The 27,255-nt window shown below is 37.2% G+C and overlaps 2 protein-coding genes across 3 annotated transcripts; both read left to right on the forward strand.

Annotated features, from left to right (window-relative positions):
* The first annotated feature begins 3,330 nt into the window (after window positions 1–3,330).
* On the forward strand, window positions 3,331–13,009 carry LOC137049280 (gastrula zinc finger protein XlCGF57.1-like). Its single transcript, XM_067427779.1, has 3 exons — window positions 3,331–3,397; window positions 4,142–4,323; window positions 11,722–13,009. Exons 2-3 carry the CDS (start codon window positions 4,203–4,205, stop codon window positions 12,945–12,947), a joined length of 1,347 nt encoding a protein of 448 aa, XP_067283880.1. The 5' UTR covers window positions 3,331–3,397; window positions 4,142–4,202; the 3' UTR covers window positions 12,948–13,009.
* Window positions 13,010–18,816: 5,807 nt separating this feature from the next.
* LOC137049336 (zinc finger protein OZF-like) lies at window positions 18,817–25,385 on the forward strand. Of its 2 annotated transcripts, none has more exons than XM_067427856.1 (3): window positions 18,817–18,893; window positions 19,364–19,543; window positions 24,127–25,383. In XM_067427856.1, the coding sequence occupies exons 2-3, from the start codon at window positions 19,423–19,425 to the stop codon at window positions 24,987–24,989; spliced, it is 984 nt and encodes a 327-aa protein (XP_067283957.1). In that variant the 5' UTR covers window positions 18,817–18,893; window positions 19,364–19,422; the 3' UTR covers window positions 24,990–25,383. The 2 variants fall into 2 exon arrangements, with proteins under 2 accessions (XP_067283957.1, XP_067283958.1); XM_067427857.1 differs by having other exon boundaries at window positions 18,885–18,981; window positions 24,127–25,385.
* The last annotated feature ends 1,870 nt before the right edge of the window (window positions 25,386–27,255 follow it).

A 27,255-nucleotide genomic window follows, 5' to 3' on the forward strand; every position in this document is an offset into this window, starting at 1 on the left:
TCCACTCACAATCTGTCCTGCTGCTGAGAACATGCTGCCACCACACAGCAGATCTCTGCCGAATCCATATCGTCCTGCAGCAGAATGGAGAAATATTGTTAACTGTATATAGTTTATGCATACACAATTACCTTACAGCACTTTGAAGTGAAACTAAATAAACAACAAACTACTACTCCAGTGCATACATAACAGTTATGTGTCCCGTTGAATACAGGTGTCTTAATACTAGAATGTAGCTAATATTAACCAGCAAATGATATTAAGTTACATGATTTTTAGCTTTAGAACGCTACTGTCATAATTACAAGAAAAAATTATACACATATTTCAAATTTCACAATAAACTTTTCAATTGTATTCAATGACATTTCAGTATATTAATTCTTACCTTGTCGATGTACAGGAACTGTAGTCCGTAATCAAAGCTGCAAAGTCCTTGCTGCACTTCAGCTGGTACCTTGCAAACCTCCTCACACGAGCAGCACGATTACGTGAAAATTCAACGCTGATTCAGTGTTTGTCTGCTATCTGGGCTTGTTGCTTTTGCACGAGATAGTAGATACAGAGGTCAGGGTGGAATACCTACTGCAGTTTCACACTTTGCCCTCTGTCAACCACGAGACACAGATGACTAGATGTTTGTAGTGTAAAGCATTCTGCAAAACATCTTAAGTTATGCCAAGAGTTCGAGGACACTTTACAGTTAATGATGGTGCAGGAAATCAAAAAATTGTTCTTGACGATGATGTGTTTTACCAGCATCTTAATTTGCAAAGAGGTAGAAAATATGAGTCTGAGGCCTTGGCATCAAGGATTTTGAGCCAGGATAGGTTGAGGGTTCAAATGAGCCACGGGCTAATGGTTAGTGCTAGCCTGACAAGCCAGACCCACATCAAGATGTTTGGTCTGGAAACTCACCATAGACAGGGCTCAATCCGAGGCAGAGCAACGAAGGTGAAATAGAGCTTGTTGATAGATTAAACATTTGCCGTATCCGGTCGGCTAAACTCCGAACACATCTTCCCTTTTTAAGAATGACTTCAGTGCCGTTCTTTTCTTAGAGAAAAGCTTATCCAAGTCTTCCAGAATCGCAGTCAAAGCTGATTCGAAAGACCGCCGCCGTTCACCAGTTTCTGTGTTTACTAGAAGCAAACGCAAATGCAACTCGGTCGTCATCATTATGGCCCGTTTGAGCGCATATGGAACTGCAAAAGGCGAATATCCGCACAGCGCAGCCGCTGACGAACGTACGCTGCGTTTAAATGCTGCTCTATGAACGGCACTTTGACTCCGAATTTTGTTTTATACAATTGTATGATATGGAAACATTACAGGTTCTGTGGTGAATCAGCTGAAAAAAGCCGCGAGCATGTAGCCTATTCATGACGGGGTAAAGTGGAAAACGGCAACACACAGACATTTCAGTTTAGCAGAACCACAATTTATATTGCAGCTAACAGCGAAGAAATATGGTGTTTTGGAAAAAAACATTTATTAAAAATGTTGCTATATTATAGAGGCTGTTTTCGTATTTTCTACAGGTGTTTACATTTTTTTTTACTTACAATTATAATAGTTTATTATATATGTTTTATATAGTTTTAGAAACCATATAGCCATATAATGAGGAGCAAGATTTGTACAGTCTATGTTTTTTACCCTGTGACTACCATGATCTTACATTTAAATGAAACTGGCCTACAGTTATTTCTGTGTAGCATAAAATAAAATAGTTTAAGTCTGTTTTTTTGTTCATACAATATTCAAATGGTAGCCTAACCAAAATGGCTTGGTTGCAAACATTCTTCAAAACATCTTCTTTTGTGTTTCACAGAAGTCATACAGGTTTGGAATGACATGAGAGTGAGTAAATGATGACAGCATTTAAAATAAGTAAATTTACTTTACTGCATCCTAGCTCAAAATCATCAGTGCTTTACTGCCAAGGGCATTTCTGTGTGACAAAAAAAGCAATATTAAGTTTATCTGCATTTGCAGCAAATTTGATAATATCTATCATTATTTGTCCTTGCCCTAGTTTTATTTATATGTTCCAATTTAAGGCTCCAACCCCAGCAAAAACATTCATGGGGAACTCATGGGCCGGATGTGCTGGGTATGCCAGAGCCGAATTTTAGCCCCAGTCCAGCCCTGCCGCCGACTCTATACACGATGTGATTGGCCTGACCAGATTGAGAGGAATACAGCTCAGAAGGGTATTGAGAGTTCCTAGACGACACTTGCGGGCAGATTAAATTTGCTGCCGCTAGGGTGCGTCTAGATTTCTAGGCTAGGTTAGTGCTACATTTGTGGATAATTCTGAAATAAGGCCGATGTCTGAGCAATGCAGCAAAGCAACCTCCAGCTCAGCATTTGAGTAATGCACCACAGAAACCTCCAGCTCAGCATCTTTTACCTCAGCACCTGTTAGTGTGACAATTCCTATCACAATGGACACCAGCACAACAGCTGTTAACACAGCACATGCTCCTATTATATCTTGCAGTGTAGTAGCTATCAGTCTGATGTGAGTGGTAGTGAGGACATCATGAGTTGCAGTATTGTTCCAAGTGGATCCGGTGTTCATGTTCAGAACGTTGTAGAGATAGAAGACATTTTTGATTATGTCAGTTTGGAATTTTAGGATGTGTACTGTGTAATATAATTGCCTTTTTTTTATCATATTTTTTATGGCTGTGTATCATGGGTTGAAATTTAGTTTATAGTATACCTAGTTATATTACAGTTGTCTCTTAAATTATACACATTTAGCAGCAAACTTGTATATTTCTGTTATTATACAGTTGGTTATATTATTGTAACATTCACTGATACTTAGTCAGGATCCTTTAAATTGAACAATTGCTTAAAGACGGTTATTGATGTGACACATTAATAACAATAATGGAACAGTGTGCATATTTTAGGCTAAAATAAAATAAATGTCATAAAACACCACTCTACCAAAAAAAAAAAAAAAACTTTTGTTTAAGGGTTGAATTTAAACTGCTCAGTCTCTCTAGACTCAAACTACATCTGCATATCTGCAGACCGTAGCACCCTTGTTTTTACAGACATGAATTTAAGGCATATTAAAATGATCATTTTTTAAATGTCTTATACTAATTATGGCTTTTATGACCTTATATATGAACAACATTTTTGAGGACCAACAGAAACCCCGTTATTTGCTTGTGAATTTATGGTATTTCCCCATTAATCTAATTTGTAATGTGTGTGTTTTTATATTGAATACAAACAGTAAAAATTAAAGTGGGGAACTTTTGTGATGTTAGATTTATCGCAGTGAACGGGACTTTTATGTTGGTCTTGGTGTATGACGTCATAAGTCCGCGCCGCGCTCCTGCATCTGTTGTGATTCTGCTAAAGAAAGGTTTGTGTTTTAAGCGTTTTAAGTGTTTAAAGATTAATGATATTATTAAATGTCACAATGCATTTTTTAAATCTAACATTCATCAACGTTTTGTGAGTAAAGCAACGTCATAAACTCACGAGTAACAGAAGCAGCGTCTCATTTCGCCCTTTATTGTGAAGTAGTTGAAACATGAATTAATCTCTGGCGAGTGACGAGAGAAGCGGAGCTTTCGGCTACCCGAGTCAATTGAACCGAGTGATTCACAACAAATTATTTAGTGATTCGAAACGCTCTACTTGCACATTTCGATTTCTACAACTCATTAAATAGCTAGACGGATATATTAAATGTCTGTATAAGTTTATCATTTGCATTTTTACTAATTCATTTGTTGTGTTAGTTTTGAGTGTTTTTAGTCTAATCAGGTGAGTTAAGTTAAGTCCATCAACTCTCTCTCTCTCTCTCTCTCTCTCTCTCTCTCTCTCTCTCTCTCTCTCTCTCTCTCTCTCTCTCTGACTCTCTCTCTCTCTCTCTGACTCTCTCTCTCTGACTCTCTAACTCTCTCTCTCTCTCTCTCTCTCTCTCTCTCTCTCTCTCTCTCTCTCTCTCTCTCTCTCTCTCTCTGACTCTCTCTCTCTCTGACTCTCTCTCTCTCTCTCTGACTCTCTGACTCTTACCAGTGAGTGAACTACTGCACTAGGGCTGATTGAGTCACAATTGAGACTTTTTTTCTGTTAATTATTATCCTCTTAAACATGACAGAGTGTTCAACACACAGAAAAACTCCTGGTGAAGCGACTGATCCACGTGACACTATTATAAGATGGCGTTTATTAAAGAGGAGTTTGAAGACATAAAGATGACATTTATAAAAGAGGAGAGGGAAGAGGTGAAGATTGAAGGAACATTCAGAGTGAAAGATGAAGAAACGGAGGAACAAACAGGTTGGTTGCATTCTCAAAGCTGAACTCAGTCAGCTCTTCATTAGAGCTGGTTGAAATTAATGATATTTTTGTAGAATATCTCATGAGTGTCCTAAAGCAAGTCTTGACTTTAATCCATGAGTCGATAGTTGTTGTTTTTTACTTTTCATCCTCAGAAGTGCTTATATTTAGTTGATATGAGATATCTAGTATGATGCTGCGAGAGAACACTGTGACTTATAGCTAAACAATACTATAGAGTCTGGGATCGTGACGTAAGCAACGCAATGCATTTTGGGACTTTAGGTCACGGAGGCCGCTGTCGGTACTGTGTTGTATAGGAAATTGACGCTTTTAGTTCTAAAAGCAGAACTAATTCAGCTAAAAACAGTTATAATGGTGAACGCGTGTTGTGTCATTAACTGTCATAATCGCACTCACGACCGGAGTGGAAACCTAATCGCAAATGGAGTGTGATTGTTTAGCTTTTCCTCCTGGAAACAGCACATTGGATCTCATTCGTGGACTTTAGGACACAGACACTACATCAGTGAATGTGTAGTAGTGAAGGTAGACGTAAAAACTTGTTAGATAGTTAAAAACACATTTTAATGGTGTACGCTTGCTGTGTTATGGACTGCTATAGCCGCTCTCATGAACTGCGTGGGGGAAAAAACCATCAAATGACGTGCAATTTGTCAGTTTACCAGCTTGGAAACAACAGGTGAAGATGAAAGTAAACCTCAATGAAAATAAACAGTTTACCCAAAATGTGTCTATATAATTTGTGTTTATTTATTTATTATTCATAACCGATATATTACAGATTTATGATTTCTGAACCGCATATGCGTAACTTTACGCCATAAATAATGTAAACACATCTTGAAATTCTTTATTGCTTCTCTTAGTAGAAGGACTCTTGTACTTGCAACTTTTAAGTCCAGTAAAACTGTTTAGTACTGTAACTTAGGCTAAAGTTGCGTTCACAATTCAAATCATTTCAAAGCTGCATTACGGGCCATACTCTCATATGTTATCCCTTATGATTACGTTACGCTATGGAATTGCGATATGATATATGTTGATTAAACAAATGACCCACTGGCTGAGATCAAGCAATATTATTTTAAATATCAGATACAGACCTTTTCGTTAGGCTATATTAAAAAACATGCGAAAGATAAATCAATGTGTAGTCCTGTGTGTGGTGCGATAGACGGCCGTATGATTTCTGATTGTATGAAATTAGATGAATATGTGCAATGTCCTGGCATTACGACTGAGTGCTCATGTACGCAAGAGATTCAAATATTAGTACATTCATTCCAAGTGAGTGCAAGCAGTTCTTAAGGGGGGGGGGGGGGGGAACACTCAGTTTCAGTCAGTGTCATGCCAATCTTGAGTACCTATAGAGTAGCATTGCATCCTGCATATCTCCGAAAAGTCTTTATTTTTTTTATAATTATATAAGAAAGATGCGCTGTTCCGAGTCTTTCCGAAAAAAGCCGAGCGGGTGGGGGCGTGTCGTGTGAGCGGAGCTAAATAATGACGTGAGCGCGCCGCTGCTATTGTGTTGAGTCGAGTGCATCGTAAAGCTGTGTCATCCCTAACAGCGGGGAAAAAAACTTTATTCAAAATAAAAATATGGCTTTTAATCAGATACAGCCATACATCTATGATCCGGAATCAGACCCAGAGGCTGCAGTTGAACAGGAGCAGCAGCAAAAACGACTAGAGCAGGACGTCTCTATGTGGTACAAGTTATACACTAACTATATAATATGCTTAGCGACTTGTGTTATTTACATATTTATACTTGAATTATATCGTCGTATTTTTGTCTTTGAAGGTGTACATGTGGGAAGTGCAGTTGTGCACGTGTGTTTGTGTGTTTACGCGTGGTTTGTGTAGACAGTAAGCGGACTGGTTTTGCACGGCAGGCTAAGTTAGTGTTTACATAGAAAGACACGGAATAGTAGCGCATTTGAATGAAGAAGCGCGCTTATTTAGTATATCATTTTTCCCCACTCTTTGTGTATTGTTGTTTGGAGTGCTTTTACAATACACAAACATAAAGTTACACATATAGTGGCCAGCTAAACAAATGTACACGCACTACACATCGCATGCTCCATTGATCAATTAACTATACGTGATCATGTTTGGGCTACTTGATGGGCATAGGCACAGACACAGACACAGACACAGACATTTGAAGCAGTCTTACTCACCGCCTGCGGTTCTAACGTTGGGACCTTTATCGTTGGGACTGCTCCATCCTTCAGCATTAGGTGTTTGGAAAATCCTGTGTCGAGCTGGGCCTTGTTTATGAAACAGTCGGCACCGAAATGCAGCGAACAGATATAAACATTCGCGCAACTCAGTTGCTGATCCGGAAAAGCAAATTACATCCACTGTTGCCTTAACGCGGGGTTTTTGGGGAATCTGTGCAGGACTGTCTTGGTCTGGCAACCAAAAACGCACTTTTTTGGTGACATTGTTATGTGCACATCACCTGTGCCGCATCCTACAAGCCAGCGCTTTGATGGGCAATGGGCATAGCCTGTTACTTTCGCTCTCTCCCTCTCTCACGCTCTTCCGGTAGAATTGTCCGTAAGGCCCATACAAGGAAATTCCGCCTCCATTAACGTCAAGTGGACGCATGATCGCAAAAAACTTGCCGAAACTTATGACTAACCGGAAGTAGTATTTTTGACAAAGAAATACTCCCATCAAACGTCCACCTTAACTTTTGAAACTTTGTCTATGTTTAGTATGGTATTCCAAGTCTTTAACAGTCTAAAAAGATCAGTATGCATGAAACAGCATTTCACCCCCCCCTTTAAATACCGCGAATACAGTCGTTTTTTCTCTAGTGATTAGTATTTGTTATCATTATACGCTCATGAGCGTGACCTAAAACATGGCGGCGACTGCCCAGAATGCAACGTGCAGTGACGTTGATTCCCAGACTCTATTCTGATAATGACATGTTTATATTTTAATGAAAACAATGTCAATTCTTTATAATGACTGGTAACGGGTCCGGCACTGACCAACCAATTCCACCACTGATCATCGTGTTCTCACTCTAGAGCTGCACAATTCTGGATAAACTTTTGTTGTCCTTTAGGTATCCCAATTCTGAATAAACAACTAATCAAAATATCATGTCATTTACTAGAGGCTCTGACAAAGTGTTTATTGCTACAGTGTAATAAAAAAAAAAATTTTTTTTGAATGAATGTATCAATGTATAACTCCTGAAGACTCAGTCAAAGTCAGTGTAAAGAATCAGTCTTTTTGAGCGAATCTCTTAAGATATCACCTACACCACATTACAGCCCAAAACATAAATAACAAAAATGATTACTTCTAGCATTCATGCACAAAACTGTATTCATTGAAGTGCATTTTATATAAACTGCACAATTGTAGAGTAAAACGTTAATTTTAAAAATATTACATGCCTTTAATTTTTTTACAAATTGACATTTTACTATTTGGGGTTTTTTAGAGACCCTAAACATGCAAACAGCACAGTAAGGTTTAAGGTAGAAATAACTGGTGTTAACTAGCTATTTCAAATTAGCGAACGTTACTAGCATCATAGGGGTGTAACGATTAAATCGTTTTCTCGATGCATTGATTACAAATCCTTTCGATGCATATGCATCGATCTTGAAACATGTATTTTGAATCGTTAATCGTTAATTTCGGCCGATACTCGACGTAAAATGCTAAGAATTGGATGAATCGCGATTCACAAACGATTCAGTTCTTTAAAATAAACATTTGATTATATCTACCGCATGCGTGAATTAATAGAGACGTTGTGCTCCGTCATCCGCGCCCCTAAAGTCACAGGTGATCTTCACAGACATACATGCGCTCTTTACCGCCTTCACTGGATTGCGCTCGCGCTCCGTCCGTAGTTAATTTATATAAAATAAAATACTTACGTTTTAGGAAAATGGGTCATTCCTGAGCATTTGAAATACAACCCTGCTTATTGAAGGATGCACATTTATTGCATGGATGGAGCAAACACATTTGTAAGTGTCTAAAATGCATACGCACAGTTCTGATGAATCTTTAACTGAATATACGAAGCAAACTGCTAAAGTACAACATTACCAACACTGAAATAAGAGTGTGGTTTATCGATCAATCAGAGGCACATTAAAGTTGCGTCAGATAGGCTACTATAGCAATAGTTAGTTCTATAGCAAAACTATAGTTTACTTCAGAATCATCATAAGGAAAATGTTCCGTGAAAAAAAAGTTAGTTTAGGATTAGCTGGAAAAGTGCCCGATATTTCCTCTCCATGGAAGCATTGCATATTTAATACCTAGAACACTTTAAGGTTGTGTAGCCATTACCACTGCCACACACAAAAGTTAGCATTAACTTACAATACTTTAAAAACCTTTTTAAATTTTGGCTTATTTAAATTTCTACAAATGCAATTGTATATAGGCTATTAAAGTAAAGTGTGTAATAATAATAAAACAAAGTAATATGAACTAACATTAAAGGTCCCCTGAAATCAAAATTTAAGTTTTTGCTTTTAGTATGTAAGTTATGAATAAGCTGGTATATTCCAAAACTATGACAAAATTTGGATTTAGGAGATATAAGCATTCAAAATTTACAGTCTCCCACTTCCTTTAAAACGAATCTCAGATTTTGGTGACATCATCGCAGACTTCTGTCCAATCAAAATGCTCTCTAGAATCTAAAGCCCGCCCCCTTACACTGTTTGAAAAAAGGGGAGGAGCTGCTAACAGCTGAAGCCGTTTCAGAGGAAATTACGTCTACACATTGAATAATGCGGCGCGTTTCAAGGCACTTCAGTGGGCCTTTAACAATGAACAAAAGTTTTTTTTTTTGGTAACACTTTACAGAAAGATTTATATAATGAACTGCACATATGAAGCCTTTATTTATCTTTGTTAATGTTAATTTTAACATTCCCTAATAGTTTATTAAAATCTTATTAACATTAGTTAATGCACTGAACTAACGTGAACAAACCACAAACAGCTGGATTTTTATTAACAAGACTTTTTTTTTTTGGGAACACTTTACAATGTTTCATTAGTTAATGCATTAGTTAACATGAACTAACCATGAACCAACACCACTGTTCAACATTAGTTCATCTTTGTTAACATTAGTTAATAAAAATGCAGCTGTTCATGGTTTGTTCATGTTAGTTCACAGTGCATTAACTAATGTTACCAAGATTTTAATAATGCATTAGTAAATGGTAAAGTTAATATTAACAAAGATAAATAAATATTTTATAAGTGCAGTTCATTAGTAGTTCATGCTAACTAATGAACCTTATTGTAAGGTGTTTCTGGGTTTTTTGCCCACTCTATGACCTAAGAAGGCCGCTGTGTAATTCACACCCTGACTAAGACACATTAGGGGAAGCATTTTAATCCTATGAATGCATATGCAAATGCATAACCGAATGAATCAAATTTTAATGTGAATCGAATCGAATCGTTCTGAATTGGCAAAAAGTGTTCTTGAATCGAAACGTAAACTTATGAATCGTGAATCGAATGGCTGCTTACCCAAAGATTCGCAGCCCTATAGCATCGTCTAACTACTGTGCAATTAGATCAACTATTAATTAATTACATACGTTCACATCAGCCATTTGTTAGGTTACTATCTGAGAGTGTGTTTGCAGTTGGGCGGTTAAAGGGGTGGTTGCATGCGATTTCACTTTTTTAACTTAAGTTAGTGTGTAATGTTGATGCTTGAGCATAAACAGTACCTATTTACAGCCCAGAAAGTTCAATGCAAACGGCGACAGTGTCTTTTAAAGTTATGGCAGTTTATTGCCTTCAAAAATGGCCGGTTTGGACTACAACAAGCTTCTTTCCGGGTTGGCGACATCAAAAACCCTTGCTATTAACATAAATACTGCCCCAGATGTGACTTTTGCCCATAATGGTAAGCGGTGTAGTGTTTTCGGACAACATGTGCTTTGCTCTTCAGCCAATAAAAACACAAAAATCTACATTTAGCCATCTAACCAATCTAAGACCATTGCGTTTTTCGGAGGGATGGCCTTCATAGAAGCAAGAAGCATAAGAGCTGTTTAAAGGACAGTGGAGAAAGCAGTGTGGAATAAAGGTAAAATATTAAAAAATACAGCGATTTAAAAAAAAAAAAGAAAGACATGTTATATTTCGCCCCATAAGCACAACCAAGCATAGAAAAAAAACACCCCTTTAAAGACTGTTGCTTGAGACCGGGGTGAATTGGCTGATTAAGCAATGTTTAAAGAATTTGCATTAAAGTAGCATTATAGTACATAAATTAAATCACCAATTTGGGTGCCCCAAGCATCTGCCCTCCTGCTGCTTTCTCTGCTTTGTTTTTTTAAAGCCTGATTCATTAGAACAGTGAAAGTTTTTCAACATGCGTGAATGTCCTCAGAGACAATCACGGCACGTTGGACAAAAACACCGCATGCCAGTTCTCAAGTCTATCGGACTGAATTTTGCACCTGAATCCGAGAGCATTTTTTTCATCTTGAGCCAAGGATTCCAATGATATAAAACACTTCAGCCTGTGAGCCAGGAGAAGATAAAAATGAGATAAACACAGAACAGAAGCCGTCCTGCAAAGACATAGCCTGGTGGTGGTGAAGGCCCAGGCAGGCTACTAGATTTATGGACTTTGAAAGGCCAGAAATTGCAGGCATGGGTTTGGGACCAGAGTCTGTAGGTGTGTTAATGCTTAGAAAAACCCTGGAGGATGGAGACTGATTTAGGCGAACAGGGCCGGGTTATAGAACCCGATAAAGATTGACACTGATTTGGTCATTTGGCTATTAGAGCAAAAACAAAAGCTGCTGCTCTCCGTATGTTTTCCTGTTATCTTCAGTCATGTTCACATGTAAAAACATGAACTTATTTTGTCCATTAGCTTGACAGATCTGAAAAGGCCCATACATTTAACCGGCCCATGACCCTCCCCTTGAAGAAATCAGGACCGAAGTGGTCGAAAGTGGAGACAGATATAAAACGAGGTGTAAATGAGAATGTCATCACATGAACACATAATTTCAGGTGTAGACAGGGCTTTGGTTTATTTGTTCAATAGACCAAACCCAATGAAATGCTCATTCACTGCATACTTAATAGGTAGCTTGTAATCCATATTCTTCTGGGCTAACATGTTTTTTTGTTATTCAAACTTTTTTTTCCATCCTTTTACCTTTCTAAACCTTTACTTATGCCATTACCATAGCATGATATTTATTTTTGAGTCACTCTGCCCAATGCTTATACACAGCCACCTTTGTTCATCATCATTTATCAAGACAGGATGAGCTGGTGATCTTGTAACACTGGGGTTTATTTTGTATTTTTCTTTTTTCACCTTAGACCTGAAGGCACTAAAAGAGGAGAGTCAAGAACCCAATGAAGTGGAAGAGAAAAATCAGTATGAGGTGCATCATGATTTCATAACTGGAGAAAAATCCACTGAGACTGAAAATTTTTCCTCACAAGAGAAGCCTTACACTTGCAAACTGTGTAGGAATAGTTTCTCACAAAAGGACAGCTTTAAGAGCCACATGAAAGTTTGCACGAAAGAAAAGCTGTTTGAATGTGGTCAGTGTGCAAAGAGTTTCAAATCCAAAATAAAGCTTAATCAACACATGAGGATTCACTCCAGAGAGACCCGTTTTAGATGTCATCAGTGTGAAAAGAGTTTCCCAGACATGAAACACCTTAAAATGCATGTAAAAACTCACCCTGGTGAGAAACCTTTTGTGTGTCAGCAGTGTGGACAGTGTTTCCAATTCAATAAAAAACTTGCGATTCACATGCGAGTTCACACAGGAGAGAGACCTTTCACCTGCAAACTGTGTGGGAAGAGCTTCTCACAAAAAGGAAATATGAAAACTCACATGAACACTCACACTGGAGAAAAGCAGTTCACATGTGTTCAGTGTGGAAGGAGTTTCACTCGTAAAGGAACCCTTAATGTCCACATGAAAGTTCACACTGGAGAGAGCCCTTACACCTGCAAACTTTGTGGGAAGAGCTTCACATTAAAAGGAAATCTTGACTCGCACATGAGAATTCACACTGGAGAGAAGCCTTTCATATGTGTTCAGTGTGGGAAAAGTTTCAGATGTAAAGAAACGCTTAACTACCACATGAGCATTCACTCAAAGGACAACTCTTTTATATGTCATCGGTGTGAAAGAAGTTTCACAGACAAGAATCAGCTTAAGATGCATGTAACAACTCACATTGGAGAGAAGCCCAACATGTGCCCTCACTGTGGGAAGAGTTTCACAATCACTGCATTCCTAAAGGAACACTTAAGAGTTCACACCGGAGAGAAGCCTTTCACCTGCCCTCAGTGTGGAAAGAGTTTCACACTTAAAGTAAACCTTCAAACTCACATGAGAATTCACACCGGAGAGAAGCCTTTCACCTGCCCTCAGTGTAGAAAGAGCTTCACAATTAAAGTAAACCTTCAAACTCACATGAGAATTCACTCCGGAGAGAAGCCTTACACATGCCATAATTGTGGAAAGAGTTTCAGATTTAAAGGAAACCTTAAAAGTCACATGAGGACTCATGTGTCTTCAGTGTGAAAAGAGTTCCACATATCAAATAGACCTCTAACATTTATGAAGTCATCAGGGAAAGAAATGAAAGTTTTATGAAATAGGTTAAAAATAGGTTTATGAAATAAAACCCCCTGCACATTCACTTATAATAATTTAATTTAACAATAATTTAACTCCTAGAGCTTGAAGATCACTGGCATGACCGCCTCAATATTTTTCTTCTTCATTCTCATCAGTATCAAAGAGACTCAAAGAACAGTCAATTTTGATCATTCAGGCAAGTATAATAAATTATCATCTGTTAATTTTTATTTTTGTATTCTCACAAAAAAACCAAAATGTTGTGCTTTTTGCAATATAAAGAAAACAAGCATTATGCGCGATCTTCAACCTCTCTGTCAATGAAGTCCATTCTGATACTCTTCAGAAAATTAACTGCAACTTAGTGAATACTTGTCACACAAACATAAGGTGTATGTCTAAAGAAATATCAGGTTTAAATAATGGAAATCAAATCGAAAACAAATGTTCTCTGTTTATGTAATCTGTTTGAAAAGAAAGAGATGTCAGATGTTCACGTGTCTAATTATCGCTAATGCGGCCAAGCCCATGGAGCATGTGTTCTTTTGAAAGTCAAATATTGGCTCGATCAATAAAAAAAAACACATCAAGTTTAGAGCATGTGCTTTGCATCATTTTGAGACACGGCGAAGAATAATCATAGAATAATATCCCTCAGAAGAAAAGTTGTTTATTTCTAAGAGCAATGAGGATTGTTAGGTAAGTTTATTCTATTAGTTCCTGTGAATATTAAGGCCAGACAGAACAGGTGAAAACATTGATTTTGGGCCAGTTTGCTCCCTTAAATCATGCCAAAATAAAATAAAAATGTCAACTTTACACATTAAGGTGGTCATTTCATTATATTTTGTCAACTTGCACCTTTTGATTTCTACTGGAAACCCCAAAAGTTAGCATTCTAATGCAAGCTCCTGTGCTGTCTCTATTCGCAGAAACATGTCATGCCTGGTATCATTATAAAGCTCTTAGTTTCATACACAATGCTGTCTAATCCACATATGGGCATTTCCTGTTGTAGAAATAATCAAGCGCAAGTCTACAGCTGAAAACCACATTTAATTGGTCGAAATTTCGAAGTACGTGATTGGTAATCACGTATCACGTGATTCCTTGTTTATTCTTCACCTGAGAGAAAATGCAGACAACACCGAAATCAGAAAGATGGCAACAGCTGTCACTTGTAAGATGAAACCCATCAGCGAATTTAGATTCAGTTAGTTATCGATGAACATACAACAAACAGGGACAGTTTTTGTGACTGTTTTGTGTGTTTGTTAAGGTAGTTCCCTTCAGCTTAAATGGTTAGTTCACCCAAAAATGAAAATTCTATCATTAATTACCTACCTTAATGTCATTCGATTCCTGTAAGACCTTTGTTCATCTTCGGAAAACAAATAAAGATTTCTTTCTTGAAATCTGATGCCTCAGAAAGGCAGCAATGTCATATACTCTCTCAAGACCCATAAAAGGCAATAAAGACTTCATTACAAAGTCCATCTCACTACAGTGGTTCTATAATCATTTTATTCCACTTCAGTAGCACCTACAAGCACCAACTTTTCCAGTCTTATGCTTGAATATATTCTGAAGGCTTTTACAGAGGGATTTGTTGATATATCATTCCTATCCTGAGTTATAGGTTGTTTTACTAAAACATAAGTAGCAAATGTATTTATTGTTTATTATTATTATTTTATTGTGAGATTTTGCCTCACTTCCAACCATTGCTTTACCCCTTCTATCCATAACTCTTGTTCTCCGTTTTTAGTGTATTTCTGTGGGAGAATTACAGTGCAACACACTGGCCTGGCATACATACTACATCGTTTTGAGTCGTTTTCATAGCTCTTGTGTGGACGCAGATATTTCTTGAAACAAGGGGAATAAAAGATCGGATACGAAAAGCTCTGGCTTCGTGTAGCCTTAGTACCAGGTTCCTGTGTGGAGTAGAAACTTGATGCTGTGCATACTCTGAATATGAGTAGGGTGACTTTTTTGGACTGAGCTGGGGATACAGAAGGTGAAAAGTGGCCTACAGTGCTGTTGAAATTTTCAGGGACATCCATGTTAAGGAATTTATTGTCACTGTTGGTAGTGGTAAGTTTACTGATATCAGTTATTTCAAACATGTTACTGTAAGTAAACAAAAGTGGATCATTTGTGAGCAACATCTCTTCAATGTCTTGTTCATCAACAACTGACAGGTCCAGTTAAGCTTTGATTAATTTTTCACAATTTCGAATACAACACTGAGAGATACAGATTCTTAATTTTTCTGTACTTCGATGATTCCAATGCACTTTGTGTGTAATTTTTGGTGGTGCAAAGGATTTTGCACATGGAAAACTTACATGCTGCTGTGGACCAAGGGTTTTTACATATTCCATATGGTGAAGGTGATTTCTTTGGGGGGTTATGAGGAAAGTCCACCTACACCACTTCTAGCAATGTGCCTCTGTCACATTGCACATAGAACGTTTTGTCCTGGAGGCCTGGGACAAGAAAACGAGTCATTAATATGCTATTGAGTCTTAAATCATATACATTTTCTAGAAAAATAAATAAAATAAAATCCTACTTGGTTTAAATGATTGTTAGCAGTAAATGCAACACATTGATGATTGATGTTATTCTTGGCTGACATCTTGATGGGGGTGACTGCATATATCTATATATATATATGTGTGTGTGTGTGTGTGTGTGTGTGTGTGTGTGTGTGTGTGTGTGTGTGTGTGTGTATTTTATACACCTAGGTGAGTTTATAGAGCTGGGGTTTGCAAGTATATTTGGCCACGGGCTAAAAAAAATTGCCACTAGATGGCCAGAATATGAATAAGCCTATTAGTGGTATGTTTGAGGGCTCTTAACGAACTGTTTTATTATTTCCACTTTCCATATTGTGAATAATAAATGTATTTTAATTAGCTTGTTACACATGGAACCTATTTATTGTAATAATTATTTGACGTCACGTAGCATACTTTTACGCTCAGAATTATTCCTTGGCATCCTCACGTTGTAAACTGCATTTTTTTTAAATCGTTTGCGTGCTGGAGGTAGGCTAAACGATTATTACATCGATTGCATAGTGATGTTAACATTTAAGTTATCGAAGCTATCGAAGAGTCTACAGAGGAAAGTTAACAGCGAAAATAGGGCATACAAAGAAGTACGGGAAGACATCTGTGTATGCATCCTACCTGGTTTTGTGAATGCAAAGCTGGTGTGTCTAATCTACAACGAAGTTGTCACTGTTTGTAAAGAATATAATATCAGACGGCACCATGAGACAATGGCACCTTTTTTTGCTGATTCTTGTTGCAGTTACAAACAATCTGCCAGATGCTGGCGCAGGCCAGATATTATTGCTACCAGTTGCCGACCACTAATAGTATCTCAGGGATAACCGGTAAGTCAGGATAGTTGGTTCTCCATCTGGGAAATCCATGCCTTGGAGAAGGATCTGGAAAGGTAACTTGTCACTCCCTGCCTCTTGATATTTTTATCAAAAGCAATTTCTGATCTTCAGACCTTTTCTAAATACTTTTTGAGGCTGCTGATTATTAATGATGTCACAGGCAGAAAGACCGTCAGTGGGTTAATTAGCCTGTACAGTGACTTTGATGATCTTCAGCAGCTGAAGTACTAGTTTAAACGATTATATAACAACACTGAGCATGAAAAATGTTTTGTGATTTATTATGTTTTACGCAGACATTTCCACTAAAAAGACAACAACTGAACCAAGAATGCCATTATTTAACACAGTACAGTGGTGTGCACTACATCAACAGCCATACCAATAAAGCGCTGCTTGTAAACGTCTGTTTGGAGCAGATTTCTCCCATGTTTAATGCCTACAGCAGTTCTGGAGAACCCAACATAAGACTGAGTCGCCCAGCTGTTATGTTAGCATCTGTTCTTTCGTGTTTGCCCATACACACATCTGATATCCCTGTCTCGTATAGGTTTTTCACCTGATTTTCCATAATTGATGTGAGTGGGGCACACAATAATTGGATCTGTAGGGAATCCTTCCGAATGCTGGGAAAGTTCGCCAGGCTTGAAAAACACTCCTGTTGGCAAACAAGTTAAACTATCTTTTGTATAGTCTGGACTAACTCGTGATGATTGATTCTCCAGCTCGTCTGACTTTCATGGGTCCATTGTCACATTAGTAAAAGAGGCTCCAATTAGGAAATCTTTTTATTTTATTTTTTGTTCAAATTCTAAATTAATGCAGATATTGCAAAATGTCAGAATCAATCTGGACCACAGTTGCTTCTATACTCACATTAATGTCCCTGAGCACATGGCATGATGGACTGTTGAGTGTTTGAATCTGTGTGATCTTCATCTGCTCATGGAGACTTAATTAACTCGAGAGCATTGAGTGTGTATGAAATGCAGAGCATGTTAACTCGAGCAAGTACAAATCATGGATTGTGGCTTAATACAAGCTATTCAATTACCCGCATTGTCAGTCCAAAACATACATGTGTTAGTATTTAAAAACGCACATAAATGTCAGCGTTTTTTTCCTGATATTACAAAATGTGGACATATAAAGTTCATTTGAGTCTAAAAATACCTGAAAATAGGTAAAATGTCTAAAAACTATTCTAGAATCCTTGAATCAGTAGATTTATTTTCATGAAATCTTCACAATCCTTCAACAATTATTGACATTATTTTGGTCACTTTCCCCATTTTAAGCCATAAACTAATAAATTACGATAAAGTACACAAGTCATAAGAAAAAAAGCTTTTGCTTGAGGATTGAATCTAAACTGCTCGGTCTCTCTAGACTCTCAAACTACATATGTTTACATATCTCCAGACCGCAGCACCTCTGTTTTTACAAGTTTGTTATATTATTTGTGACTTTTTATGGTCTTAAATTTAAAACACATTTTTAAGGACTCACAGAAACCCTGTTATTTGCTTGTGAAGTTATGGTATTAATTTTTTTTTTTATGTGTGTGTTCTCTAAATTTTATATACAGACAGTTAAAATTGGTCAAATTTGTCTTGATTTTAGAGTAATTTAACATATGCAGTAGAGTAATATACTATTTGCCTTTTATGCCAAAAATCCTTTGGATATTAAGTAATGATCATGTTCCATGAAGATACTGTGTAGATATATTCTCCTGTTAATATATGTATATATATATATATATATATATATATATATATATATATATATATATATATATATATATATATATATATATATATATATATATATATATATATATATTAGAGTAATATGCATTGCTAAGGACTTGGAATATGCATTTATAATAACAAGATATTGTCCTATCCTAACAAACCATACATCAATGGAAACCTATTCAGCTTTGAATATGTAATCTCTATTTTAAAAAAAAGACCCTTATGACTGGTTTTGTGGTCCAGGGTCACAGTTGATAACTTTGGGACATTGGATGAACTGGAGAGACACTGGAGTGGATAAATCTCAGGGAAAGGCTAGTGGATGAACCGTCTGGATGTTGGGACAATGAACACAAATACTGTGCCTTTTAGAAGCGGGTCTACATGGAAAAATAAGTAATAATGAGAAATTCAATCAGATATAAAATTAAGTGACTCCATTGTGTTATTGCTTTAAGTTTTTTTTTTTTAATTCTCAATGTGAACTGTATTATTAATTAACCAGCGTGTTGTTAAATGTAATCACCACAATACATTCAGCTCTGAATTTTGTAAAAGAAAAAAGAAAAAAAAAAAAAAATTCTAGTTACATTTTCTATGCACTGTGATTTTAGATAACATTGTGTGAGCGGGACTTTTATTTTGGTAAGCAAGTTGGACGTCATAATGCTGCCCCGCGCTCCTGCATCTGTTGTGATTCGGCTGGAGAAGGTTTGTGTTTTGAGTGTTTAAAGCGTTGCAGAACTAATTATGTATTGTGTGACACAGCATTGCTTTATCTAACATTTAACAGCGTTGTGTGAGTGAAGTAACAGAATAAACTCATAAGTAACAGAAGGAGCTTCTCATTTTACTCTTTATCGTGAATCAGTTCAAACATTAATTCAGTCTCTGGCGAGTGACAAGAGACCTTTCGATTCTCAGAGCAAACTAAATTGATTCCCAACAATTTTAAAGTGCTCTATTTCTACAAATCATTAAATAGCTAAACTGCCTAATATATCATGGGTATATGTGCAATTTGCATACTTGTATTAATTGGTTGTGTTAGTTTTTAGTGTTATTTAATCAGGTAATGTAGGTCTGGTGACTAAACTAAGTTACTGAACTAGAGCTGACTCGGACACGCTCAGAGATTTACTTTGATTTTATTTTTCTTTCTGTTAATTATTCTCAAACAGGAAAAACACAGAAAAACTCCTGGTAAAGCAACTGAGATCCACATGACACTATTATAAAGATGGCGTTAATTAAAAACGAGTTTGAAGACACAAAGATGGGATTTATTAAAGAGGAGAGTGAAGACATGAAGATTGAAGAAACATTCAGAGTGAAAGATGAAGAAACCGAGGAACAAACTGGTTGGTATAAAAAATACAAATAAAAAAATCTGCCAATGGCTTGCAACATTTTTTGAAAATATCATTGGTGGGAAAATAGTTCAAATGAATATGATTGTTTTTTTTTTTGTTTTTTTTATTTTATTTCAATATTAGCGAATAATGTTAGACAAGAGTGAATGAATACCGGTAAACTTAAGCGCTTTGAATGAACTCAACCAAACACATTCAATATGAGAGTAATCAGATATATACAACAAAAACATATCTTACATCTCCAGAAAAGGATGTTCAGCTCTTGTTAAATTAGTTATTTCCGTTACTACGTTATAAAAACTTGAGTCACTTTGAATTGAAAGTTCTTTTTGGTCCAAATCCAAGTAGTAATGTGGTCTCAGACCTCTGTGTTCATACTGTAGCTTTTTAGATCTAATCTAGATCTAATTTTATGACTGACCCAATTATCCCTTTTCACAGACTGTGATGATGTGGTTTAACTGCCATCAATATTATAAATCCTGCAGAGGTTTTTGTATTGTATTGTTTTGGCTATCACCAGACAATGCTTAATTTAAGATTAAACATTGGTCTGGTACAGTCATCAAGTAGTACAGCTGTAATAAATTAAACCACAACACAATGGAATCGAGCCACAACACAACAAAAACGCCACAACACAACAGAAATGCTCCCGACCATGAGGGGGCTCTCGGAGTGCAGTAAAGTTAGTTTTCCTTGCCATTATTGTTCTATAGATTGGCCAGTTTTACAAAGATATAAACACTACAATCAGATTTAAGTGTGGAATCACTGTACAGGTCCTTCTAAAAAAAATAGCATATTGTGGTAAAGTTCACTGTTTTCCATAATGTAATGATAAAAGTTAAACTTTCATATATTTTAGATTCATTTCACACCAAAGCCCCTTTCACACTGCGATTCCGGCAAATACACGAATAATGCGACCCGGCATTTGTTCCCGGGCCGCTAGATTTGGTCCATTCACACTGCCAGCGAAATACCGTAATATGTGCGCTTTCACACACAACGCTTAACGGTCCCGGGTCGAGTTGACACGTGACATCCGGATGTGACGTATAATGGCGAGCGAACTCAGCTTCAGCGCAGATAGTAAGGAGCTCCGTGGTCTCGTCTTGTGTCCAGTTTGCGCACATTTCTGCTTGTTTAATTTTAGTTTCTTTTGTATACGAACACACTGTGTTTAAAACACCGACTAGCTCTTCTGGTACTGCAGGGTTGTATTATTGAAAAAACAAGCTCTAGGAGTCACACGATAACTACGTACACGTTGCGGCATTAGTTTCGGCTTTTGTTCACACAGCGCTCGTCCCGGGTCGAATCCCACAATATTACTAGGTCCCCGACCCGGGTCGAATTCGGTAATCAATCCCGGGATGTGGTTGATTTCACACAGAAGGCGACCCGGCAATGTTCCGGGAATCGGAACAACGGTGTGAAAGGGGCTCAACTGAAATATTTCAGGTCTTTTATTGTTTTAATACTGATGATTTTGGCATACAGCTCATGAAAACCCAAAATTCCTGTCTCAAAAAATTAGCATATCATGAAAAGGTTCTCTAAACGAGCCATTAACTTAATCATCTGAATCAACTAATTAACTCTAAACACCTGCAAAAGATTCCTGAGGCTTTTAAAAACTCCCAGCCTGGTTCATTACTCAAAACCGCAATCATGGCCATAAGACTGCAGACCTGACAGCTGTCCAGAAGGCCATCATTGACAGCCTCAAGCGAGAGGGTAAGACACAGAAAGAAATTTCTGAACGAATAGGCTGTTCCCAGAGTGCTGTATCAAGGAACCTCAGTGGGAAATCTGCGGGAAGGAAAAAGTGTGGCAAAAAACTAGGGGTGTAACGTTTCGTTTTAACAACGATTCGATTCATATCGCAATTTGAGATACTCGATACGATTTAAGGACATTGGTTATTGGTTCATTTAGAACGATATGATCCGAAATGATCCTAAAATTTAAATCAGTGTGACTGATTTATTTCAGTCGAATCGAATCGTTTTTAAAACTAATCGTTACACCCCTACAAAAAAACGCTGCACAACGAGAAGAGGTGACCAGACCCTGAGGAAGATTGTGGAGAAGGACCGATTCCAGACCTTGGGGACCTGTGGAAGCAGTGGACTGAGACTGGAGTAGAAACATCCAGAGCCACTATGCACAGGCGTGTGCAGGAAATGGGCTACAGGTCCCGCATTCCCCAAGTCAAGCCACTTTTGGGCTACAGAGAAGTAGCACTGGACTGTTGCTCAGTGGACCAAAGCACTTTTTTTTGGATTAAAGCTAATTTTGCATGTCATTCAGAAATCAAGATGCCAGAGTCTGGAGGAAGACTGGGGAGAAGGAAATGCCAAAATGCCTGAAGTCCAGTGTCAAGTACCCACAGTCAGTGATGGTCTGGGGTGCCATGTCAGCTGCTGGTGTTGGTCCACTGTGTTTTATCAAGGGCAGGGCCAATGCAGCTAGCTATCAGGAGATTTTGGAGGACTTCATGCTTCCATCTGCTGAAAAGCTTTATGGAGATGAAGATTTTGTTTTTCAGCACGACCTGGCACCTGCTCACGGTGCCAAAACCACTGGTAAATGGTTTACTGACCATGGTATTACTGTGCTCAATTGGCCTGCCAACTCTCCTGACCTGAACCCCATAGAGAATCTGTGGGATATTGTGAAGAGAAAGTTGAGAGACGCAAGACCCAACACTCTGGATGAGCTTAAGGCCGCTATCGAAGCATCCTGGGCCTCCATAACACCTCAGCAGTGCCACAGGCTGATCGCCTCCATGCCACGCCGCACTGAAGCAGTCATTTCTGCAAAAGGATTCCCGACCAAGTATTGAGTGCATAACTAAACATAATTATTTGAAGGTTGACTTTTTTTGTATTAAAAACACTTATTGGTCAGATGAAATATGCTATTTTTTTTTAGATTTTTATGAGCTGTATGCCAAAATCATCAGTATTAAAATAATAAAAGACCTGAAATATTTTAGTTGGTGTGCAATGAATCTAAAATATTTGAAAGTTTAATTTTTATCATTACATTATGAAAAATAATGAACTTTATCACAATATGCTAATTTGTTTAGAAGGACCTGTATATCGGCATGAAATATCAATTTAAAAATCATCTACATGAATTATAGCTGCATATTTATGCTCAAACTTTTTACTCTCTCGGCACAGAGTAAAAGCTGTTTCAAGTTTAAAATTTGATTTTGAAAAAAACCCCAACTGATTTTAAAACTGATCATATTGTTTATATCTTTGTAAGACTGGCCAATCTATAGAACAATGGCAAGGAAAACTAACTTTACCGCACTCCAAGAGCACCCTCATGGTCGGGAGCATTTCCGTTGTGTTGTGGTTTAATTTAGTACAGCTGCACTACTAGGCCACCGGAGTCTGATCTGTAGTTTCTACTGTACAAAAGGGTGTGATAAATGAGCATTATTCAAATGACTCTGTAACTGAATAGTCCTTCAACCAATCAGACCACAAAAGTCATTGGGCCTCATTCATGAAACACGAGCAGAATGAATTTGTGTGTAAATTGTTCGTAAAGCCGCTCTGGTGTAAATTTTCGGATTCACACCTGCTCACTACCACTTGTAAATGGTGCATAAAACATTTGAATGCTCTGTGTTCTAATTTAGGCAAACTGATGACATTGCATTTTGATGCACTATGTAGGGCAGGCCGCTGTTATCAGAAGAGCACCACAGGGTGTTTAGCTGGCTAAAATATGCTTTGGTGGACACAATCATTTAATATTTATTGCTAGTCATATGGCCAATTAGTCTCTTCAACATTTATGCAAAATCCTGCACGCGGAATTTACTAATATACACACGTTTAACTAACGAATCCATGGTATACGAAGCGTTTGTGAATCTGAAGGAGAGTTTTCGTAAAGGTCCATTTTACGCGCAAATTACTCAGAATTTGCTCATATATTTACGAAAGTTTCATGAATGAGGTCCATTATAACAATAATAGTTCAAATAACTGTATGCAATTGGATAATTGTTGAACCAATCAGACACAATGTGTGTGTGAGGGTATTTCTAATACAGTGTCTATGGACGATGGTACAAATAACATAATTCTCTCTTTTCCCTGCCGTCATCAATCCTACTCAATTTTTTTCCTCTTTTGGAAAGTTGGAAAATCACTATTGTTGTTTTTCTTTTGCTATTTGAGAAAATGGGGATACAAAATATATTTAATTTATTCTATCATTCTACCGGAAATGTGAAAAGGGTAAATTTACTTACAATTTATTTGCTCCACTAACCAAAATATTTATTTGTAAAGAATATTATCATTGCCATTATTTTAAACAACATTGCTACAAAGGCTGTTGAATGAACTTAACTTTGAACATGGAATAGTCCTTTAAGCCATAGCTTCTCAGATTACATGTAACACCTCTTATAGTAGCTTAGTGGGTATAAGTCCTAATTTTGTGTTGATGCTTTACATGTATAAATCTTTTGATTTCTGTTGCTTTGTTCCATTAATGTGGGGTTTAACTTGTATTGGTCTTTTTAGATCTGATGGCACCAAAACAGGAGACTGAAGTACTGAATGAAATGGAAGAAAAAGATCAATATAAGAATCATAATAATTTCATAACTAGAGAAAAAATGTTTAGTTGCTTACAGACTGAAAAGACTTCCTCCCAAAAAAAAGCTCAAATGGCAGGGACTAGAAGTCACTTCTTCTGCCAACAATGTGGGAGGAATTTTAAAAGAAAGGGAAATCTTAAAGCCCACTTAAAAATTCACTCTGGAGAGCAACCCTACACATGCCCTCAGTGTGGCAAAGGTTTCATTAAAATAGGACACTTTGAAGACCACATAAGAATTCACACTGGAGAGAAACCTTTCACCTGCCAACAATGTGGGAAAAGTTTCAATCAAAAAGGAAACCTTCATAAGCACATGAGAACTCACGCTAGAGAAAAGCCTACTTACCCTCAGTGTGGAAAGACTATCATTCGAGACAGGAACCTAAAAGTTCACAAGCGAGTTTACACTGGAGCGAAGCCCTTCATCTGCCAACAGTGTGGAAAAGGATTCACTCAAAAAGGAAGCCTTAACAGACACATGGGAATTCACATTGGAGGGAAGGCTTTCAACTGCCAACAATGTGGAAGGAGTTTCAACCAAAAAGGACAGCTTAGACTTCACTTGAGAATTCATTCTGGAGAGAAACCCTACTTGTGTGTTCAGTGTGGAAAGAGTTTCAATCAAATAGGACACTTTGAAGACCACGTGAGAATTCACACTGGAGAGAAACCGTTTACATGCCAACACTGTGGAAAGAGTTTCAACCAAAAAGGAACCCTTCACAGGCACACAAGAGTTCACAGCGGAGAGAAGCGATTTGAGTTAAAAGACTTTAAAACATAAACTAACTCTAAATCACCCCATGAGGATTCAGAACTGTTTTATATCTTCAGTGTGGAATGAGTTTCACTGACAGGAATCATCTTAGGAATCATGTAATAACACCAGAGGGAAGCCTTTCATGATCCATCAATGTGGAAAGATACAGAAATAAATATAATAGATAGATATAATAAATTGAGTTTCACTTAAGCATCCTGGTATACTTTTTACAGAGTTCTTTTTCTTTCTTTGCTTAGGGGTTAAAAGAGGTAATATAAAATAAAATACCTGAGCAGTGCAACTTGCTTAACAAACATCCTTATTGCTGTCAGGAGCTGTTACACAAATCCATTGATTTGCTTCAAAAGGCCTTTATTAACCCCTGAAGCCATGTGCATTACTTTTATAATGGATGGATGTGCTTTTTTGGGGTGGCATTATAAAACTTGGATTAGCCATTTTATTTTTGGTTGAAACATCCCTTTAATGACTGTGCAAGATGTTTTTTTAAGTACTCATTCAATATGACTTATTACATTGTTTAAAAAAGATTTCTAAAAGAATTATTCTGTTTTAAAGTTCTCTGATGTTAATATTCAGCAGGATGGCTTTCATTGGCACCTCTTGATGATTTCTTCAATAGTACCTGAGTGCAGCTTATTAATGTTTTTACTGCTGCTTAAAGGGGTGGTTGCGTGCGATTTCACTTTTTAAGCTTTAGTTAGTGTGTAATGTTGCTGCCTGAGCATAAACAGTATCTGTAAAGTTACAGTGCTGAAAGGTCAATGCAAACGGAGATATTGTCTTTTAAAGTTATGGCAGTTTATTGCCTACAAAAATGGCCGGTTTGGACTACAACAAACTTCTTCCCAGGTTGGTGACATCATAAATACTTGCTAGTCACCGACATAAACCCTATTCGGACTGGATTAGTTTAACATGGGGACATGGGGGTAAAGTCATTTTACCTCAGGACATCTGTAATATTAATGGCCAATTCCCACAGGATAAGACATCTCAGTAAAACTTGCAGGAGTGGGAGGAGTTACTCGCTTTACGCACCTCCTTGACGTCATGTGCGTATGACGTTACCGTTATAACGTGAGCAAACACACAACCTGAGCGCCAGTCTGAACTCCCTCTCCAATATATATGTGTGTTTATAAAATATCCCCGCAGCACCATGCAGGAGGCGGACAAATATGTGTTGATTATAAAAAAGTGAGCAGCATGAATTATGTAATGTGCTGAGGCTGTAGAAAGCACACAACGAAGAAAATCATCACAAAAAGTCTTTAATCAAAATAATACGCAGAAAGGGTTCAAGGACACGTTAATACAATGTGTGTACAAACAATAACCGACAAAGGACTAAACAGAACAGGGAGTATAAATACACAGGGTGAACCAGGGAACTAATTAGACACGGCCAATTAGATGGAGATGATGAACTAATCAGGGACAAACTGTGAAGACAACACAATGTAGTAAGAGGCTATACGATGCAAAATGTATTTGGAGACATGGAGTGGGATCAGACATGAATTTGACCACTTCATTGAGTTTTGTTTTGTAGAAAGTTTGATAAACAGCATTTATTTTAAAATGTAATCATCACATAAACATCATTTATTTAATATATAATCTTTTGTAACAGTATAAATGTCTTTGTTTTTAAATCAAGACTTGAATTCACATAGAATAGGCTACATAATGTTAGTGTTTTCAAACAACATTTCAGTAACAGTTGAAGGTGCTCTGCACAGTACATTGCTGAAAATCATTCAAAATACTTTTTATGTTTAGATTAAATATATAAAAATATCAATAAAAACTAAATTGCATATTTATTTATTTTTTTGAAAAAAGTTGCTTTATTGATTTCCACGGGCCAAATGGTATTTTAATTCAAAATTTGATTCATTTTAAACAAATCAAATCAAATTCATGCAGTTTTGCTTGTAATATGAACATATATTTTTAGGATGTTTAGGTTATTTTTAATGGAAACAGATATGCCTAATTATTTATTGCACTGTAAATACAATTGTATGACTCTTTTTCTTCAAGTTGTATCCTTCAAATACAGTGGTATTTTTTTGTGTGAAGATGTCTTCTTTACACTCTGGCGGTGCAGCTACGATTGTATGGTAAGGTGTTATAATTTGACCCATTCAAACTGGATAATGGATCGTTTGACCATCGAATCCTGCAGTGTCTGTTATATTGAAGTAAGTGTGCATCACTGATCATCGTTCTAGCTAAAACATATTTTCTCATAACATTA

The sequence above is a fragment of the Pseudorasbora parva genome, chromosome 20 (assembly GCF_024679245.1).
Source record: "Pseudorasbora parva isolate DD20220531a chromosome 20, ASM2467924v1, whole genome shotgun sequence".
In the NCBI taxonomy this organism is placed as follows: domain Eukaryota; kingdom Metazoa; phylum Chordata; class Actinopteri; order Cypriniformes; family Gobionidae; genus Pseudorasbora; species Pseudorasbora parva.